General features: G+C 42.1%; 1 protein-coding gene and 1 non-coding gene across 6 annotated transcripts in view; both read right to left on the reverse strand.

The window, feature by feature from the left end:
* Positions 1–21962, reverse strand: part of SPG21 (SPG21 abhydrolase domain containing, maspardin) — a 29428-nt gene that overhangs the window by 1286 nt on the left and 6180 nt on the right. Inside the window, exons 2-10 of one of the 5 annotated variants that reach the window (XM_072738819.1) lie at positions 21775–21874; positions 20245–20476; positions 17468–17554; positions 14682–14843; positions 10405–10485; positions 8512–8657; positions 4887–4995; positions 3973–4080; positions 1058–1198 (exon numbers count right to left, since the gene is read on the reverse strand). In XM_072738819.1, the coding sequence (XP_072594920.1) occupies positions 1058–1198; positions 3973–4080; positions 4887–4995; positions 8512–8657; positions 10405–10485; positions 14682–14843; positions 17468–17530 (810 nt within the window). In that variant the 5' untranslated portion in view covers positions 17531–17554; positions 20245–20476; positions 21775–21874. Of the gene's footprint in view, positions 1–1057; positions 1199–3972; positions 4081–4886; positions 4996–8511; positions 8658–10404; positions 10486–14681; positions 14844–17467; positions 17555–20244; positions 20477–21072; positions 21259–21774; positions 21875–21962 lie in introns of those variants that run through there. The other 4 variants (XM_026007463.2, XM_026007394.2, XM_026007502.2 and 1 more) reach the window with 4 other exon arrangements.
* On the reverse strand, positions 7390–7462 carry TRNAK-UUU (transfer RNA lysine (anticodon UUU)). Its single transcript has one exon. It is a non-coding gene; the product is annotated as a tRNA-Lys (tRNA).

The raw sequence follows: 21962 nt of genomic DNA on the forward strand, positions 1-21962 counted from the left end.
TATAACAAGTCTCTCCAAGTTCCTACAAACTCTTCATCAACATCTTAGAAGGTGGCACACCACTCTGTGAGTGGGTGTTTACCCTCCTGCTTTGCTGCTGTGACTCAGGTCCTCCCCCGATCCTCTGCTGTTCTGTGTGAGATCATGATCAATGTCTCCTGGCATCAGGTTTTTTTGAATTTAGGGTCTTCTCCTTAGGATCCATGCCACAAATAGATGGCAGGACCTAAGGATGTGACTGGTTTTTGAAGCTCTTGATACTTCCTACCGAACTGCCAAAGCAATAATTTCTCACTGCTATTTTATTTTTTCTTAAAGATTTTATTTATTTATTCATGAGAGACACAGAGAGAGACAGAGGCAGAGACATAGGCAGAGGGAGGAGTAGGCTCCATGCAGGGACCCTGAACGTGGGATTTGATCCTGGGTCTCCGGGATCACGCCCTGGACCAAAGGCGGCACTAAACCACTGAGCCACCAGGGCTGCCCTCTCACTGCTATTTTAATATCCATTTGGGTAGAAGATGAAGTGGCAGCTTTTGCTAGTTTTTGTACATGCACGTGTGTGTATATGTTAAGTTATATTTAAGTAATCTCTACACCCCATGTGGGACTTGAACTCACAACTCCCTGAGATCAAGAGTTTCATGCTCTTCCGACTGAGCAAGCCAGGCACTCCTGCGTGTGTTTCTTTTTAACGTGTTAAAAATGGATCAGGAAGTTGCTTCAATGAAGGTTCCTGTTCTGATTGAATTCACTGTATCCAGGAGGCAAGGTCACATCATGTGGCATGGCCACTTCAGTATGTGTGGATGCAGGCCTGCTGTTCTTAGAAAAGAGATGGTAGGCAGAGTCACTCAGCTGTTTCTAATATACCCGCTTGGCTTCTGCTATAAATTATTAATGTAAACCACCTTTATCAAGTGAATGACTCACTGCTACAGAGAATTCTGTAGTCCTCTTATTCCACCATCAAAAAAAAAAAAAAAAAACAACTTTATGTTTCAAACCATACACTTTGGGTTCAAAGTGTTCTGGCTCCCAAGCTGGGACTTACCTGCACATAAAGATTCACCTCCGCACTTCTGCACAGGTATGGGAAGTTGCCCCCTGTTTTAAGATGAGCCCTCCGGGCATTAGGATACAGTTTGTACATTTCTTCTTTAGCTTCAGTTGAAAGTGCACTCTGGTCAAATACCTTTAAAAAAAACACAAAGCTGTAACCTACCAGTGTTTTAGGAGGTTTTTTGTACATTGTGGAAAGTGCCTTCCAAAGCATTTCTTTCTGGCTTTCTAGTGAAGAGATACCGCTGAACCCCTGGCCAGCCTGGGTAACTTGCTCATGTCTGGTAACTTCTAACTCCAACATAAGCTACAGATTTTGTTGTCAAACACCTCTTGCATTCATTGGGGGGAAAATTCTTATCATGAATTTTTTCCCCTTAAACATAGCTAACTAACTAAATTAAAAGAATAGTGAATGCCAATTCATTTCAAAAAGATCACTGAAATCCCCAAAACTTATTTTATTTAAAGATTTTATTTATTTATTCATGAGAGACAGAGAGAGAGAGAGAGAGAGGCAGAGACACAGGCAGTGAGAGAAGCAGGTTCCATGCAGGGAGCCCGATGTGGGACTCGATCCTGGGTTTCCAGGATTACACCCTGGGCTGAAGGCAGGTGCTAAACCGCTGAGCCACCCAGGGACCCCCCCCCCCCAAAACCTTTTAAATTTTATTATTACTTAAAAACAGTTACATAAGTACTATATGATCAGAAAAAAAATAAAAAAAAAATTTTTTTTGAAGAGTATAAGAAAAAGTCCAGATCCTTTCCTGGGGGAGCCATTGTTAGCTGTTTGGAGTACATGATTCTAGACATCTTTTAATGCCCACATAAACTTACCTGTTTTTTGTTTGTTTGTTCTTAAAGATTTTATTTATTTGAGAGACACAGAGAGAGATAGCATGAGCAGGGGGAGAGGGGGATCAGGATCCCAGGACCCTGAGATCATGACCTGAGCCAAAGGCACACTCAACCGACTGAGCCACCCAGTGCCCCTAAACTTATGTTTAAACACACGCAAACAAGTTTTCAAAAAATAATATTTAAAATGAAGCACACACACTCAAAAAGTATCTCCAACTTGCTAAAGCTTACATATAGTTTTCAGTGACCACATACCCAAGTGGTGAGCTCAGCTTTGAAAGATGGGCAAGCAGAGCAAATGTACCATGAGGACCAAGTATTTTACCAAGAGTACCGAAAAGCTCGTTCTGTGTCATAGTAAATGTTGGAACGTAGAGATTACAGTGGAGAATTAGAAGTTATAATTTACATGCTTGTAATTTCCTGAAAAATCCCTTTTTTTTTTTAAGATTTTATTTATTTATTCATAAGAGAAAGAGAGAGGGAGAGAGAGAGAATGAGAGAGAGAGGTAGAGACATAGGCAGAGACACAGGCAGAGGGAGAAGCAGGCTCCATGCAGGGAGCCCGACGTGGGACTCGATCCTGGGTCTCCAGGATCCTGCCCTGGGCCGCTAAACTGCTGACCCACCGGGGCTGCCCCTGAAAAATCAATTCTTAAAAATGTTATTTGATTTTAGTAATACATCCACTTATGAGGCAAAATAATTATATGATTAAAAAAAATAAGCCAAAACCACAATGAAATACCACTTTGCATCCATTAGAATGGCCATTATAAAACAAAACAAAACAAAACAAAACAGGAAATAACAAGTGTTGGGGAGGATATGGGATGACTTGAAACCTTGTACACTGCTGTGGGAATATAAAATGGTAGTCTCTGTAGAAGATGATATGACGGTTTCTCAAGTTAAACGCAGAATCACCAATATGGCTCAGCAATTTCACCTCTAGGTATAGACCCAAAAGAAGTGAGAGTAGGTACTCTAACAGGTATGTGTATACCAACATTCAGAGTAGCATGATTCACAAGAGCCAAAAGGTAGAAAAGCCCAAATGCTCATCAACAGGTGAACGGATAGGGGCAGCCCAGGTGGTTCAGTGGTTTAGCGCCACCTTTGGCCCAGGGCCTGATCCTGGGGACCCAGGATCGAGTCCCACGTCGGGCTCCCTGCATGGGGCCTGCTTCTCCTTCTGCCTGTGTCTCTGCCTCTCTCTCTCTCTGTGTGTCTCTCATGAATAAATAAATAAAATCTTAAAAAAAAAAAAAAACAGGTGAATGGATAAATGTGGTATATACACACAACAGAATGTTATTCAGCCTTTAATACATGCTATAACATGAATAAACTTTGAAGATATTCTGCTAAGTGAAATAAGCCAGACACAGAAGTACAAATATTATGTGATTCCACTTCTATGAGATACACAGAATAGTCAGTACATAGAGCAGAAAGTACAATGTGGGTTACCAGGGTCTGGGAGAAGGAGGGACTGGCAAGCTAGTGTTTAATGGGTACAGACTTTCAGTTTGGGATGAGGCAAAGTTCTGGAAATGGATGGTGGTGACAGTTTCACAACACCATAAATGTACTTAACTCCACTGAACTGTACACTTGAATATGGTTAAAATGGTTAAGTTTTGTTACAAGAAGCAAACTTTCATGCTAATTAGACTTTATGGAATTTTTGATTCTCTGCCTCTGTGAGGCAACTTTTCTTTGCTGCACAGATGTGTAGTAGCTAAAGTGCAGTATTTGGTGATGACAATAGAAAAATCCATCAAAATGGGTAAGGATTACCATGTTTGTTTATGTTTATTCTGATTTCAATGGTGTTATTCCTGCCAGGGAAAATATGGGATAAGCAATAAACTGATTGTTTTAGAACTGTGGTGGTGGTGGTTGTTAAAAAAAAAAAAAATACAAACGCAAGGCAGCATTTAAAGAGGCACACTGAAAAATTATAAAACAATTATGAGGAAGCTCTTGATATATACATTTATAAAGCTAAAGCATCTATTTTTTTAAAAGGAAGCTTACATCCATAATGGTCACAGGGATGTCTCGAATCTTATGAGGTTCCACATAAGAATTTTGACAATTCAGGGTAAGTCTTGAAGCCAGTTCACTCTGACCCAAACTTTCCAGCTGCAGGAAGAAACACAGGCAAAGTTTTTGAATTAATTTTGTTCCTCATGTTATATTAAATCCACAGATAATACCTGCACTTATAAAGGTGCCATCATGTGTGGTGGGCCGGGTCACCAGTGAGGAAATACAATGTATCTGAGAGACCATGCACTGGGCCTCCCAGCTGGTGGTGTTCTATTCTGGGAACCTAGCATTACATACCCCTCACCCTGAACTGCCTCTGCAACCGGGTAACCGTGGGTAGCAGGCCACTTCCCAAAGCCCCAAAGTGACAGATAAACACTTTTACAAGATTTTGGAGCTGGAAGAGATCTCAGAAAAATCATCTAGCCCCATAGCCCCTAAATGCAAGTCTGTAGACCTGCTACTTTGGGCTCCCCTTGTGGGGGAGAAGGAGAGGGAGAAGAGAGTAAAAATGCAAATTTCCAGACCCTATGCCCATGGATTCCAGTTCAGTGGGCTGGCGAGGCCTTGGAATCTGTATTTTTTTTTTTTTTTTTTTTGAAGTAGGTTCCATGCCCAACATGGGGCTTGAACTCACGATCCTGAGATCAAGAGTCACACGTTCCACGAACTGAGCCAGCCAGGTGCCCATGGAATCTGTATTTTTAAAAGCTCCTCCCAAGTGATTCTGATGAATTACTTCCCAGCAGTAACATCTGTTGGGTATATTAAAGTAAATATGGAAGACTGCTTAACAAACATCTCTAACATACTCAACGAGACAGATCTATCATCAAGAACTAGGGAGACATGGAGATTCCGAGTACAAAGTGTCCCCATTCTAATGCCAAAATCCTTACCCTGTCCACCATAAAATCAATAGCATCAGCCATCATAGGGTCCACTGGGCCAGATGAAAAGTTTCCGAGAACGATTTTTTTGAGCATAAATGATGGCATCAGCCAAAAGCTGTAAAACAAAGACCTGATCATCAAATCTGCAAGACCACACAAAAATGGCAAATATTCATTTGATATTGAAGCTTTGTATTAACTACTTAGGATCTAAAGATAAAATGATCTAGTCTCTTCTTTCAAAGAGCTGGTTTTGAAGCATCATATTTTTTTTTTAATTTTTTTTTTTTAATTTTTTTATTTATTTATGATAGTCACAGAGAGAGAGAGAGAGGCAGAGACACAGGCGGAGGGAGAAGCAGGCTCCATGCACCGGGAGCCCGATGTGGGATTCGATCCCGGGTCTCCAGGATCGCGCCCTGGGCCAAAGGCAGGCGCCAAACCGCTGCGCCACCCAGGGATCCCGAAGCATCATATTTTTATGTAAATTTTCCCGGGCTCCTAAAAGAGTTATGGTTTAATATAGTCAAGTTTTATTTGAGGATTTGGAATAATTATAAGCAGTATTTCAAACATCTTTACCAAGGTAGACATTTTGATAATTCTGAGTTTTTGTTTTAGTTTTACTAATTGGCCTTATTTCCAATGGCTAAAACTATTCTCCTTAGAAAATGGAAAATGTGGGCCACCTGTGTGGCTCAGTCGGTTAAGTGGCCGACTCTGGATTTTGGCTCAGGTCATGATCTCAGGGTTGAGGGGTCGAGCTCCACAGTGGGCTCCGTGCTCAGGAGGGAGCTGCTGGAGAGTCTCCCTCTCCCTCTGTCCCTCACATTCTCCTCTCCCTCTGTAAAATAAATAAATCTTTAAAAAAAAAAAAAAAAAAAGGGATCCCTGGGTGGTGCAGCGGTTCGGCGCCTGCCTTTGGCCCAGGGCGCGATCCTGGAGACCCGGGATCGAATCCCACATCAGGCTCTCGGCACATGGAGCCTGCTTCTCCCTCTGCCTGTGTCTCTGCCTCTCTCTCTCTCTCTCTCTCTCTCTCTCTCTGTGACTATCATAAATAAGTAATAATAAAAAAAAAAAAAAAAAAAAAAGGGATCCCTGGGTGGCGCAGCGGTTTGGTGCCTGCCTTTGGCCCAGGGCGCGATCCTGGAGACCCGGGATCGAATCCCACATCGGGCTCCCGGTGCATGGAGCCTGCTTCTCCCTCTGCCTGTGTCTCTGCCTCTCTCTCTCTCTCTCTGTGTGACTATCATAAATAAATAAAAATTTAAAAAAAAAAAAAAAAAAAAAAAAAACCTGAAAACTTAAGATTTCAACCTTCAGGTTTCTATCACCTTTTGATTGCTTGATATTTCAAAAAAGCAAAATGAAAGAGTGATTGTACCTTCCAAAGTTTGCTACTAGTAGATTCAACTGCACTAATTCAAGGCAATTCAATTTATGAATTTCTATGTGATTTTTAGTTGGTATTTATGCCATTAATTATAAATGTTCAGAGCCATTATATAGGGTGAACACTACTTTCTCCAAACCTATGCTGAAAATGACTTATAAAAGGAAGAGACCACCTTCTGATGTGTCCTCTCCATGGAATGGCTTTTTGGAAGGTGAGCATCCCTCACAAGGACAGCTGGCCATCCTTCATTACCTTTCTCCAACCCAACCCCTATGGCTTCCTTAGCTTCTCAAGGTGAACCTGCCTAGGCACCTCTGTGAGGGGCAGACCCTCCAGGCTTTGCTTGCCCCTGTGGCCTCAATGGGTGGTATACAGCAAGCACTCAGATAGTTGATAAAATGTAGCTCACGTGCTGGAACACAAAGTGGGGGCTCTCTTGGTTCTGACAATTAAAACATTAAAATCATCAAAAATCGTCAAAAATGGGCAGCCCGGGTGGCTCAGCGGTTTAGCGCTGTCTTTAGCCTAGGGCCTGATCCTGGAGACTCGGGATCGAGTCCCACATCAGGCTCCCTACATGGAGCCTGTTTCTCCCTCTGCCTGTCTCTGCCTCTCTCTCTCTCTCTCGCTCTTTCTCTCTCTCTCTCTGTGTCCCTCATAAATAAATAAATAAATAAACAAACAAACAAACAAATAAATCTTTTTAAAAATCGTCAAAAATAATCAGTGAGCTTTAGTGCATTGTGTGGACATGAACTATTTGTAGTAAATGTATGTAAGAAATTGTTGCACAAATGCTGAACCGACTACTGAGATAATATCAAGCAAAGCTTTTAGAAAGAACAGAGTAGGGATCCCTGGGTGGCGCAGTGGTTTAGCGCCTGCCTTTGGCCCAGGATCGAATCCCACGTCGGGCTCCCAGTGCATGGAGCCTGCTCCTCCCTCTGCCTGTGTCTCTGCCTCTCTCTCTCTCTCTGTGTGACTATCATAAATAAATAAAAATTAAAAAAAAAAAGAGATGAACGTTGACTCAGTCATTAAAAAAAAAAAAAAAACAAAACAAAACAAAAAGAAAGAACAGAGTACAATCTTTTTTTTAAGTAAGCTATATGCCCAACATGGGGCTCAAACTCATGACCCAGAGATCAAAAGTCTCATGCTCTACCAACTGAGCCAGCCAGCCGTCCCTACAATTTTAAAGAGATGTGAAAATCATGAAAACAATGTTTATCTATAGTATTCTGTGAAAATCAACCTGATCTTACAGGAATGTTTACTCACTGGGCTTTTTTTTGGGGGGGGGGAGCGGGGGGGGGCGAGTTGAGCCTAACCTTGCTAGCAATGAAAGAAACCACATTAGGTCAGCTTTAAGGTACTATTAGATACTTTCAAACTACTAAAAATGGTATCTTCAATGAAAGGATGGCTCAAAAGTAACAAGCACCCCACTGGTTGCCCCAAAAGCATTCCACCATTTCCATCTTTCTGAAAGCAGACTAATATTAAAGTGTCATGATGTGCAAAACATCCACAGACAGACTAAATGTTCTATTCTATTTTTGGAAACACATCTCAAGGAAATAACCCAGAAAGGGAAGGAAAAAAAAGTAATTTGTACAAAGATTTACAGTAGAACATGATGGAAAACTGGGGGATGCCAAATGGCTAAAGAAACTGTGTTGCTCAATAGATGGCATTGTTTACAGAAATAAGTGGAACAAGTAGAACACTATAGTTATATAGGCACTGAAGAGAAACTGTAAGAGCATATAAAGGTACATTAAACAAAACTAAACAATAATTTAGAGTAATAAAAATAGCTGAATCCAGAGTTTATTTCATTTTGTAAAGGTGATTGTAATTTTATTAAAAAATATTTTTAAAAAAGATTTGTCTATTTATCTGAGAGAGAGAGAGAGAGAACAAGTGGGAGAGGGAGAGGGAGAAAGAATCTCAAGCAGGCATCACACTGAGTGCGGAGCCCAACTCAACTTGCAATCTCAAGATTAGGACCTCAGGTGAAACCAAGAGCCAAGAGGCTCAACCAACTGTGCCATCCTGGTGCTCCTAATTGTTTCAATTTTAAAAGCCAGGGTAGTTTCAAAAGACAGGAGTAGACATAACCCCTTCCTCCTGCTCTTCGATGCAATGAAAAAACCCCAAAAGCCAACATATTAAAAATTCCACTGAACAAAAATCATAAGAATTTTGACCAAGTGTTTACGTTCTTACCTGTTTGCAGTCCAAGTTTGGTTGAAGATAGAAGTGTCACTGAAGGAATTGCAGAGGATGAGGGAATGGACTCTGGGAGATTTGTGTGTATATTCAGCAAATTTCTGGGCCAAAAAGCCTCCCAAGGAAGCCCCAAAAAGATGAACCTAATTGCAAACAAACATAAGGATACTAAAACAATAATCAATCCTAACATAAATACCAAAAAAAGCTGTTTTAGTTATCACCAACCACAGAATATAATGTCACTATATTGTTTCATCACTAGTCATTAGATGAAAATATCTATAGTGGGGATCCCTGGGTGGCTCAGCGATTTGGTGCCTGCCTTTGGCCCAGGACGTTATCCTGGAATCCCGGGATCGAGTCCCACATCGGGTTCCCTGCACGGAGCCTGCTTCTCCCTCTGCCGGTGTCTCTGCCTCTCTCTCTCTATCTGTGTCTCTCATGACTAAATAAATAAAATCTTAAAAAAAAGAAAAGAAAAGAAAATATCTATAGTACTTTGACACCTAGGAAATATTGTATTTTTTAAGGTTTTATTTATTTATTCATGAGAGACACAGAGGGAGGCAGAGACACAGGCAGAGGAATAAGCAGGCTCTATGCAGGGAGCCTGATGTGGGACTCGATCCCAGACTGCGGGATCATGACCTGAGCCCAAGGCAGACGCTCAACCACTGAGCCACCCAAGCGCCCCAGGAAATATTGTATTTAAATACAATTTATACATCCTGTCAAGAAAACAAGTTGTGCATACAAGTTAAAAAATATTATCCATAGATTGCGTTAGAGAATAAAAAATAACCCAAATTACAAGTGGTTTCCAGATTTTATTTATATTTGAGAGAGAGAGAGAGAGAGAGAGAGAGAGAGAGAGAGAGAACATGAGTGGAGGGCGGGGCAGAGGGAGAAGGAGACTCCTGCTGAGCAGGGAGCTCCAGGAGAGCTGGATCCCAGGACCCTGAGATCATGACCTGAGCCGAAGGTGGAATTAAGCGACTGAGCCACCCTGGCACCCCACTTAGTAATTTATGTTTAAGAAAACAATGACTTAGGGATTCTACTCCTAGGTACATACTCAAGAGAACCAAAACATATGTCCATACAAAAACTTGTGCACAGATGTTCATAGTGTTCTTTCTAAGAGCCAACAATGGCAACAATCCAAATGTGCATCAACTGACAAATGGGTAAATAAATGTGGTACACATGTACAATGGGATATTATTTGACCATAAAAAGGAATACGAAGTACTGATACATGCTACTATGTGGATGATCCGTGCAAACATTATGTGAAGGTAAAGAAGTTGGTTAGAAAAGGTGAATATCACATGATTTCATTTATATAAAATACCTAGAAAGTACATATTCACACAGGCAGAAAGTAGATTAAGTTGCCAGGGCCACAGGGAGGAAGGTGAGGAGTGACTGCTAATGATTATGTGGTTTCCTCTGGGTGAAAAAAATGTCCTAAAATTGACTGTGCTGTTGGTTGCACCTATCTGTGAATATATTAAAAACCATACTCACACACCTTAAAAGTGTAAATTTTCTTTTGGGAACTGTCATTTTAAAAACAAAAGAAAAAATTAAAAAATAAAAGAAACAAAAGAAAGACAACGCCAGCCTTTATAATGTAAATGTTGCATTTATGGGACGCCTGGGTGGCTGAGCAGTTCAGTGTCTGCCTTCGGCTTAGGGCATGATTCTGGAGTCCAGGGCGTGTTTCTGCAGTCCCGAGATCATCCCATACCGGGCTCCCTGCATGGAGCCGCCTTCTCCCTCTGCCCCATCTCTGCCTCTCTCTCTCTGTGTCTCTCATGAATGAATAAATAAAATCTTAAAAAAAAAAAATCACATTTAAATAATTAGTTTTAGGGTACTCACTTTATCCAGTTGTAAATGGTCTAAAAGTTTTCTGAATCCATCACAGAATTCAAGATGGTCCCAATAAACTGGATACTGCAACTGAAATAACAGCAATTATTAATTAATAACAATATATAAATATATGAAAAATTCAGGACTCCCATAAAGCTTTTCTCATTTGCTCAAGCTCTGCTCCTTATTCAGTCCATGTGAAAATAAGCTCTCATCTTCTTCTAAACTTTAAAATTCAGTTTACCTAAGAGATCAATTTAAAACAGAATAGCAGGGATCCCTGGGTGGCGCAGCGGTGTGGCACCTGCCTTTGACCCAGGGCGCGATCCTGGAGACCCAGGATCGAATCCCACGTAGGGCTCCCGGTGCATGGAGCCTGCTCCTCCCTCTGCCTCTCTCTCTCTCTCTGTGTGACTATCATAAATAAATAAAAATTAAAAAAAAAATAAAATAAAACAGAATAGCATACCAGTGATATTATATGAGTAACAATTTCAATTCACATCTGTTTCCTTTCCCAATAGCTGAGAAACTCTGGGGCTCATAGGATGAATACGCCAGAACCCTTCAAAGTAAAGAAATACTGTTTTCCCTTAAATTCAACTTTATTCTAATTATGGTTCAGGAGAACTTGAAATAAAATTCTATGGAGAATTCCCGCTCTTTTTGGCAGCAAGGCCCAAAGGGAGTATTCAATAAAATTGTTCCTCTTTTATAACTGACTTAGTCATTCTATTATCTGATTTCTTATACTTTTGTTTTTTTTTTAAAGATTTATTTATTCACGAGAGAGAGAGAGAGAGACAGAGGCAGAGACACAGGCAGAGGGAGAAGCAGGCTCCATGCAAGGAACCCAACGTGGGACTCGATCCCGGGACTCCAGGATCAAGCCCTGGGCTGAAGGCAGGCACTAAACTGCTGAGCCACCCGGGGATCCCTTATACTTTTATTTGTGACCAAAAAAGTATGGTGCCTGTCCCTCAGTAGCCTATGGATACTGAGGAGGAGGAGGAAAAGAAATATAAGCCACTAACTCCTTTTGAGGGGACTCAAGCTTGTCACCTAAGAATTCCCCTCTATAAGAATAAGTAAAAGTCACCTGACAGGTTAGTTGTTTTAAGCACTTAGATTAATTTTTTGTCATTAACAAATCGCTGGAATAGATACCGCCGTGTATATTATAGCATAATTTTAGATTTGATGTAATTATGTTACTTTTATTATTAAACATTTTATTTGTGCGTAAGATTCCACTATTCTGATAGGATGGAGAACTGCTGCTCCCTAGCAGAAAATTTGAGAATTTGAGTCAGATGATAGAAAACAAGATTTTTTTTTAAAAAGGATTTTATTTGAGAAAGAGAAAGAGAATACACATTTGTGCGTGCACAAGAGCAGGGGGACTGGCAGAGGGAGAGGCAGAAGAAGACTCCCCGCTGAATGTGGGGCTCGACCCCATGACACAGAGATCATGACCTGAACTAAAGTCAGAGGCTTAATGACGGAGCCATTCAGGCTCCCCAAGAAGATATTTTTATGAAGACTTTAAAGATATCTATGTTCTAGACAGGTGATAAAATTGTATACAACTTAACACACACACACACACAATTGAGTACAAGTAAAACTGGAATCTGAATAAGATCAGTGGATTGTATTAATATCAATACTCTGGTTATGACACCCTACTATAGTTTTGTAAAATGTTACTGTTGGGAGAAACTGGGCAAAGTATACAAGGGATATATCTCTGTCTTATTTCTGACAACTGCATGTGAACAAATTAAAATGTATTTAAAATCAATAAAAATCAATAAATCAGTAAAAATTTAAATGAGAAAAGTGCCTGTGCCTTTTAACTGTGAGATACTAACAATTATTTAATAAATTTTAAAATCTCATGGAGGTAGGTGTATAAGGACAAAGTAACTTTGAAGACACCATTGGCCTTTTTTTCTATTTTATTTTTAAGATTTTTAAAAAACTTTTTAAATTTATTTTTATTTTTATTTATTCATTTATGATAGAGAGAGAGACAGAGAGAGAGAGAGAGAGAGGCAGAGACACAGGCAGAGGGAGAAGCAGGCTCCATGCACCGGGAGCCCGACGTGGAATTCGATCCCGGGTCTCTAGGATCGCGCCCGGGGCCAAAGGCAGGCACCAAACCGCTGCGCCACCCACGGATCCCTTAAACTTTTTTTTTTTTTTTTTTAAGATTTTGTTTATTTATTCATGAGAGCACAGAGAGAGGCAGAGACATAGGCAGAGGAGAAGCAGGCTCCTGATGTGGGACTCGATCCCAGGACCCTGGGATCACGACCCAAGCCAAAGGCAGATGCTCAATCACTGAGGCACCCAGGTGCACCCTTTTTAAAGATTTTATTTTTAAGTAATCTCTACCCAACGTGGGGCTCAAATCCACAACCCCAAGATCAAGAGTCACATGCTCCACTAATTAAGCCAGCCAGGAGCCCCTGGCCTTTTCTTTATTCATTATCCAGCTTATGAAATAAGGAAATCCCACATCAAGAAGCTTGAGGGCAAGAAGAAATATCCATCCAGAAGGAAAAGCGATCATGACCTGTCAGTTTGGAGCAATAAACACACGGTCAACTTCAGACAGTCTCTAAAGTGGGAGAGATGCCTGTGGCCCCTCAGTTTCCCCGTCACTGGCTGATTAAGAGTGGCCACCAGGAAAGGTACTGTGGTAGGGTGACATCTTGCTCTCCTGCAATGCTGTCCATCAAGAGGAATTTACAAAAACCCAGAACAAGGGAGGATTATTTTGCAGAGACTCAAAACACATCATATGAGGAATGATTAAAGAATGTGGAGAATTTTGCCAGAGAAGAAAAGACCTTGGGGGAAGGCAGCAGGCGGTGCTGATAATAACTAGTTTTCTCCAGAAGGGCTGTCAGGAGGAAGAACTAGGATTTGTTTTGTGCGGCCCTAGTTGGTGGTAAACCCAGCAGAATTTTCAGTTACATTCCAAGAGAGGAGATCTGGCCAGCATTTTCTCTCCTTCAGACAGTAAATAAAATGTATATTAACATTTTTAAATCCCATAGGGAGCCCGTTTCTGTGTTACTATTCCAGCTCCCAGAAACAACCGCCAGCTCAAAGCCAGAGTCTCTCCTTCCTGGGGAGTTAGGAGACCAGCCTCCACTGTTACACAGTCGAGGCATTGCCACAAAACTAGTCACAAAAAACAGTGCCTTCTCTCACCTCCACTGTTTGCCCAGAAGAGATTCAAGAATGATCAACGGGAAACTAGATTTAGAACAAAGGCAGTAAAAAGGTAACAACTGGAAATAAACTTAACCAAATGCTGAGAGTCTGAGCTAATTCATCAACCTCATCTCAACTTACACTGAAGCAAGCTTTCACTCACCTGAACGTGGGCAGACCCCTTTGCTGTGCCATAGTGCATGGTCCGCTCCCCTGGAGACAGGGGTGTAATGAAGTCGGAGTGGAAATGGACTCAGAAGACTCAGGCCGGTTCTCCCTCCACTACCTCCCAGCCATGAGCCCCCATTATCACCAAAACGGCCTGGACCTCCATCTCCTCATCTATAAACAAGGACAATGCTTCCTACTGTTCAGACTTAAGAGAATGTACACAACAGCTGGGCGTCGAGGTTTCCACAGGGGTCTGTCCCCGCTGCATCTCTGTATGTCTGAGTACTGTACCATCTTTCTTCTATAGGCTTCAGTTCACATTTTTAAAAAAGGAAAACAGGGGTGCCTGGGTGGTTCAGTGTGTTGCAATTCTGCCTTTGGCTCAGGTCATGATCTTGGGGTCCTGGGATTGAGACCGACATCCAACATCTGGCTCTCTGCTCAGCAGGGAGTCTGCTTCTCCCTCTGCCCCTTCCCCCAGCTCATAGGCTCTCTAATAAATAAAATCGTTTTTTTTTTTTTTAAGATTTTATTTACTTATTCATGAGAGAGAGACAGAGAGAGAGACAGAGAGGCAGAGATACAGGCAGAGGGAGAAGCAGGCTTCATGCAGGGAGCCTGATGTGGGACTCAATCCCAGGTCTCCAGGATCACACCCTGGCTGAAGGCAGCACTAAACCGCTGAGCCACTGGGGCTGCCCTAATAAATAAAATCTTAAAAAAATAAAATAAAATAAAAACAGGAAAAAAGTAGCTTCCTTCAATTAAAAAAAAACCATATGCATTATAATTAATCAGAAACACGAGCACACACATAAAAAAGAAAAAACCCCACCCCCACGAAATGTGGACTTGAACTGTAATACTGAATCCACAATACTTACAGCTATAACCCGGTAACCCCATCCAGTCAAAGCCAAAATCTGCCGGAAAAATACATCTGCAGTTCCACTGACAGGGGGAAGAAATATCAGAGGACACCTGATATTTCTGGGGCCGGCATCGTACAGTGACCATATTTTACTATCATCATCATCCACGATAATCTAGAGGGAAAGTTATAAGAAAAATATATGGAAAACTTTATGGATTTGGTTTTATATTGTTACTGTCTACTATAATTTCTCTGACAACTTTAATGCCTTGGTTGTTACAAGGTATCCTGGGATCACACCAGACTAGCACATATAATAAACTGCATTCGGTCTCTTTTTGCCCTCCTCAGTGCTAACATATTATACACAGAATTGCTCCATACTCTTCCAAAGAGCTGTTTTTTTTAAATCAGTTTTCAATTTTCCTTCCCATCCATGATTATATGAAGCCTATTTTATTTATCATTAAACAGTAAACTCTGTTCATGGCATCTTATTTCTTTCCCATACTTCTGGCTGTGTGTGTGTGTGTGAGTGTGTGTGTGTGTGTCTAGGAGGCAATTTGCGGAGTCATTCTCCAGCGCTGTCCAGAAGGGAGAAAAGACTCCAAGCTCTCAGGAAACACTAGGGAGAGACGGTACCACTAAGGAGATGCTTCTGGAACCTGATCTAGGCAACACCTCTGAGGGAGAGATTTTTGCTAAGATAGGAAGGATGCTGCCGCTGTAGGTGTCCCTGTCCTGGAAGAATGTTTCAAACCAATCAGTCAGGAGTGGGGAGTGGGCACAGGGAAAAAACTGGCTTTCTTGGGAAAAGAGGGTAGGGAGCAGGAAGGTCATCACAAACCTTCCTGAATTAGTGGTCCTTACACAACAAGGAAAAAGGATGAGCTTTAAATGAGCTGAGACAAGTCAAGTGCTCAGTGCTGAGTTTGGCAGATATTTTGTGTTCAGTGAGTGTTAGTATTATTCGCTGTGTGATTACTTTTTGTTTTCTTTGACTTTTTGGTGGTATTGGGAAAAGTACATTAACTGCCTGAACTTTTGCCAATGTGAATCAGTATTTATCCTACTTTTACATTAAAAAATTCAAGGCCTCCAGATTCTGTTTTCTGAGAGCTCCTAGGTGGCAATACTGCGGGTCCAAGGTGTCATTGCAGACAGCAGCACACTAACTGGGATCACAGGTGTCACTGGGAGCAGTCAAATAGGGCAAGGTAAATTCCAGAGGATCCTAACAATTCCCTTTTGGACTTCCCTGGGTCAGAGATGATGACAATAATAGCTCATACTCATGTTTTTGCACTTTGTATTTTGCTGCTCACAATCTGGCTTTTCATTGTTTTTCGGTTTTTCTGGGTTTTGTTTTTTTTGCTGTTGTTTGTTTTGCTATAATTGTGGTAAAAATCTCTTAACAGCCTTTGACAGTGCACACAGTAAATCCCAATCTTGTAGTAATAAAATTCCTAGAGATAAGATATTCAGATCCCTAAAATTTTGTAGGAAATGATTTTAATAATTCATTTGGAATAAGTTTATCACTTCAATGTTCTCAGAGCTCTTTCAATGGCAATTTTGTCAGAATTCTATTTGATAATTTTAGAAGACACAGTATCTCTTTGATAATTTAAAATCTAGCACCATGAAATTTCAAGCAAACATCACAATCACAGACGGACTGAACGGACAGCTAGAGGAAAGTACATCAATGAAGCTACTTGCTATAACTATTTCTAAGAATATTTCAAGAAGTTTGGGTTGCTTTGGGTCTGGTGATCAGCTTGCTGAGAAAGTGAGTCCATCAAGAGGAGCTCACATGAGTTACTTGAGGGAATGGGACAAGGTAGAGGACCCCAGGAGCTAATCATCTTTTGGCATGGGCAGTAGCTTCCCAGGGAGCAAGAAGGAAGGGAGGCTCCCTTTGGTTACCAGTCAAGTACTTCTGGCTTTGATGCCAGACTGATTATGATCCAGACTCTACCAAGCTATGTGACCTTTAACAAGTTAACCTCTCTGAACTTCAGTTTTCTCATCTGTGAAATGGGCACATAGCTACCCATGCTTTGTTAAAACTGTTAAAAGAATTAAATAGTGCTATTACTATAGTGCCAGTTATACGGCAGATATCCTGTTTATATTTAAAAAACTGTATCTCAAATTTCTAGATGGAGAGCACCTGTTATTAATTCAAACCTGCATTGTACTTCCACAGATGTCTACCCTGACAAAATGATTTTAACAGAGATATAGATGATTTTCAGATCATAGTGCTCTGACTTAACTAGCTTTTGTTAATGTGATCCCCAAACATTTGGGATTAATTAGGAACTCAGAGTCAACAGTCAAACTTCAAGATAAATGCTTAGGGTTTTTGGACATCCCAGGCAAATAAGGTTTCCTGAAGATGACTATCATTGCAAATATAGGATCTCTAATGTTACCCAATGTAACTCTTAAATCTGAAGAATAGGAAAAGGCTTTATAATAGAATCTGACTGTACCTACTATATAGTTGTTGTTACTGCAAGCTTTCCACCAGAGTACACATATTTCTGCTTGCTTGAATACATAAAAGCAATTATAAAATGATGAGTATAGTTACACACCCACTTTTACTCTTGAATGAGTCTCAAAAGCTGATGGCGCTTGACAAAGAGGTGAACTTTACGCTCTGCAACCCAGAGTCAGGATACTTGGCAACAACCTTTACTCTCAAACACTACTAAGGCATAACATCTAAGTCACAAGAACAATACATGATTTTGCAAATAAGAGGTGTAGTAAAATCATACATACCTTTTTAAGGGGAACTGTACTTCTAAACCAGTTATAATCAGGAGAGACTTTAATCTCTCCCATGATTAGCTGAAATGGAGGTTAACCCTGAAATAAAAGCATGTGATGTTTCATGTCAAGAATTCATGTTTACATCAGAACTAAATGTAGAGTCTGGTATAGCTATACCAACAGTACTTTAAATGGTAAAACCAAGGAAATGGGCTATTTTACCTTGTCAGAAAACAATTTTGTGAAATCCTATAGTCATAAAGCAGGAAGGGGCCCTGAGAGATAATGATTTTAACTCCCTTAGTTCCTCCAGATGAGGAATCCAGTCTAGAAAATTTAAATGACTTACCAGAGATCCTATGGCTATTGCAGAGCTAGGCCCAAAAAGGCAGGGGAGTCTTTTCTGACACCGACTGCCTGTCCTAGTTCAACGACTGCAAACTGCAGTGCCCTCACCTATGTGTTGACAGTACCTTAAAAATCCATTTTAACAAAGAGGTCTGATAAAATTATAAGGAACAGTCCATGCTAGAGAAAGGAGGTGATATAAGTCTGCCTCCTGATCACTCCACAAAATGCTATAAATCTAATTCTGGTTGAACATAACTTCAGAACTTCATATGTAGTTCTTAATGTAAGATACAGGAAAATTTGCTGTTCACCTTGTTGGTGTGAATAAAAATGATATAACCTCCTCTGAAAGATCTATGATAAAATACCAGGAAAGGCTTGAAGGCACTATAATTAGGAATAAAACATACGTCTTTAGAAAAAATATGTGGTCTTTTGTTGTAAGATTAGTGATTTCTAGCTTTTATATAGCTCTGTGACCTTGGAAAAGTCACCTACCCTCTTTGGACGTGTTTTCTCATCTCTGACTGTTTCACCACTCTATCTCCAGAGCCTACAACAGTGTTTGGCACAGAACACGCATTATTCATTGGCTAAATGGATGACTATGTCCTAAGAAGACTGCATCGGGAAATCCTAGAGTCCCTTTTGACCCAGGCCTCAGAGCTTTGGACTGGCTAGGCATCTTCAATTGAAAGGCTGCCCCTCTTTGCTCAGGCATCTGTGTTATGCCCTAATAGGAACCTGAAATTACAGTTCCCGTTGCAGATTCTTATTGCCAAATAAGGAACTTCCACCCACTGGTTTAGGAAGATTCAAATTCTTGCTGTGTGTCCTGTCCTGTACGCCCAGGGCAAGTCTGGATTTCCTAACCAGATGTAGGATGTGTTCAAGACCATAGGACTTAACTCCTGGGCTGACTCCACGGGAGCAGGGGGCTTCTCTGGACTGGCCAAGAGCTGGGGACTCTAAAACCAATGAAACTCTTCCTTTTTTGGCCCCTCACATCTGCTATCTCAGGAGTATAGGGAACTCAGCAGTCTTAACAGTTACCTCTAACCTTACGGGGTTACTACACTAAACCCCAAGGAGATGGTAAATGTAGACATCCATTATTAAACTTGATTTACAACCTTGACATTGTAATAATGGTCTGTTCTCTCAAGGCTGGGATGGTAATTTTAGAAAAGTTCGTTAAAATCATAAGTTGTTCTAAAAAGTACCAACGATATCATTTAGCCAGTCTTATGCTGAAATCAGTGTGCACAGATGTAGTTATAGTTCATACTGGAATCAAGAAAATCATTCTTTGCATATCCCCCTTCTCTTAACAAATAATAACATGTTAAAAAAAAAATCTAAGCCATTTGAATCTACTCAGCAGGTTCATAAAACACCTAAGCTACTTATAGACAGATAGCTTCTAGATTTGCCAAACTTGGAATAAATTATTCAGTTTTGGAATCGGCTGCAATGTACAAACCAATTATCATACATATACCAATCATACGCAGGCACTCACATGCACTGTCATCCACTTCTTCCCACAGCAATAAGTAGAAAGATGTTCCTTACCACAGTCCTCGGTATTATTCACCACCAACCCAGTACTATAACATTTTATAACTAATCTCACTTGATGGAGAGATTCCACCCAACTGTGACTAAATTTTTGTAGGGGCAAGTGATTTTAACACTTGTGCTGGTTTGGCAGCATATCAAAGGTAAGATAGATACCAAATGTTGCATCTGACCAACTGACGTCTAAGTTAAAAAAAAAAAAAAAAGAGCTCATTCCTGCAAAGGAAAAACAGCTGTGAGTGGTATGAAAAGGAAGTTTGTTCTCCTAGCTCTCATTCACTAAAGGGGTATACTTTTCCAAGTCACAAGAAGAACATTTCTGTATACAGCAAAAAAAGGTTAACTGAGATTGTGACCAAACTGGTCAGTATTAAATAAGAAAGAATGTGGATCATGAGCTCAAGGCTGATTTGATCTCTCACGATTCAATTCTTCACAAAAAACAAAAGCACCTGTTCATGCTGGTGGGAAAAGGGCTGCAGAAATTAGCCTTAATCTTGCCTAAAGAAACCCCTCCTCAGGGAGTGCTCTGGACACCCAGTCCTCTCTCTGGCCCTTGAGGTACTGGACGATAAAATTGCCAATTATGAGTGTGCACCTAGAATTACATGCACTTATCCCTCAGGGTTTCAACAGAACCTGCCAGTTTACAATCAATGGAATTGTCTCTAAAAATGTTTAAGTCACATAACCAGCTTAACTAGTCAGAGGTTTTTGGAACCTTTATCTCAACCTATAGTTGATCTGCATATGGACAATCTGTGATTATTAATACCAGCCGGAAGTAAATATTAGACCCTGAGAGTCTCCAGGAGATGCAATTGGCTTTTTAAATGCAAGTCCCCGTAACTCACCACACCAGTAGACAGCTATCCTTTTTTCAGCTCTCTTCGGGGGAAGATTTATCCCTCTCTTCTTCAGGAACTTATTCCATTATCGTCTAAATCTCATGGGAGGAAAAGCTGCCTACTTGACATTTCTTCTGTGACACCTCATCTTGTGCTGTCTTGGGATAAAAGCTCTTGGAAATTTGCACACAGCTATTAAGTTACTCCTCAGTCTCTGGAGTCTTTCTGCTAACAGGAGCTGCAACATCGTATGAGGAGACAAAGAAGCAGCATAAATGCAGAATTTAGAACTCCCCAGGAAAGCCAGAAGAGGAAAAGCAAAACACTCTAGCCCTGCTATTTTCCTCATTCCACCCCCACCCCGCCCCCCCTTCAACAAGGCTCACACCTGGCGATGACAAAGACATTTGACACTTTGAGGCTGAGGTGCACTCTCTAACATAACTAGCTTCTTTCTGCTCAGAGTTCTTAAAAGTTGGAAAAACATACTCCTGGACTGCAGCAGTGTATCCCCAGGACCGGATTACAGCAGTATGCTCTGGTCAAGCGCCCTCCCCCCCCCCCCCCCAATGATCCAAACCAGACCCCACCCTCTCCCAGTCCCACCAAAAGGCAGGGTCACAGGTACACCGACCACCCCGTGAACTCCACCTCGACCTCAGACAGACAGACTGACACACGCGCGATCACGTGCACAGTCACATGGACCAGCCCACTAAGGGCCACACGAACAAAGTCACACCCACGGAGGCAGCCGCGCACACTACACACACACCCACCTGCAAGCCTCAACACATCGCGCACCCACACCCCGCTTCCCAGGGCCTCGCCCACCTCTCACCCGCCGTGGCCTCCTCCACATACGTCCCTGTCCCTCCTCCCCAAGGCGGCTCTCCCCTCCCGCAGGGGCGCGGGCCCCGGTCGCCGCCCGCAGCCGGAGCGCTCGGTCCTCGCAGGCGCCGCGGTCGGCGGGGGCGAGCCGGAGGGCGGGCCTCCGAGGGGCGGGGCGCGCGGCGGGCGAGCCTGGGTCCCGAACGGTCGGCGCAGTGGGCGCGAGCCTCGCGCTTCCGGGTTCGGGGGAGGCGGGGCCACGTCCTGAGGAAGGGGCGGGGCTGCGTGGCTCCGGCGGTCACCATGACGACGGGGCGGGATGGAGCGGGGAGGGAGACTCTCGGCGCTCTCTGCGCATCCTGCCGCTTGGGAACTGGCGGCCGCCCCCGGGGTGGCGGTGGGCGCCGGGAGGAGGTCCGAATTGCCTCTGGGTCAGCTCTAGGTCACCCATTCGCTGCGGGCACCGAGGGAGAGATTGTGCGAGCGGCAGAAGGGGGCGCCTGACACCTGGGACCTGCCTCTGCCTTCAGTTCGCGCCCTCGTGGAGGAAGCAGGTGCGGACCGTTTTCTCTCCGCCACGTGAAGCTTTGGGGGACCACCCCCCTGGGTTACAAGTTTTGGTGAACAGCACTTTGTATACTGTCTTTGCTTGGCAAGATTTTTTTTTTTTTTCCTATCTTGGCACAACGCCCTCCGTGGTCTTACCCTGTAAGGCTCTCACTGCTCTTTGCATACTTGTGCCGACTTTCTGGAGGATTTTTGAGAACAGCTCCCACCAGGCCTCCGGCTCCTGCATCACTTTCCCCTTAAAGGAATAGGGAATGTTAATATATTTATAAGCATTCTTCTTTATTTATTCATTCATCCATGAGAGACAGAGAGAGGCAGAGACA

The sequence above is a fragment of the Vulpes vulpes genome, chromosome 15 (assembly GCF_048418805.1).
Source record: "Vulpes vulpes isolate BD-2025 chromosome 15, VulVul3, whole genome shotgun sequence".
In the NCBI taxonomy this organism is placed as follows: Eukaryota; Metazoa; Chordata; class Mammalia; order Carnivora; family Canidae; genus Vulpes; species Vulpes vulpes.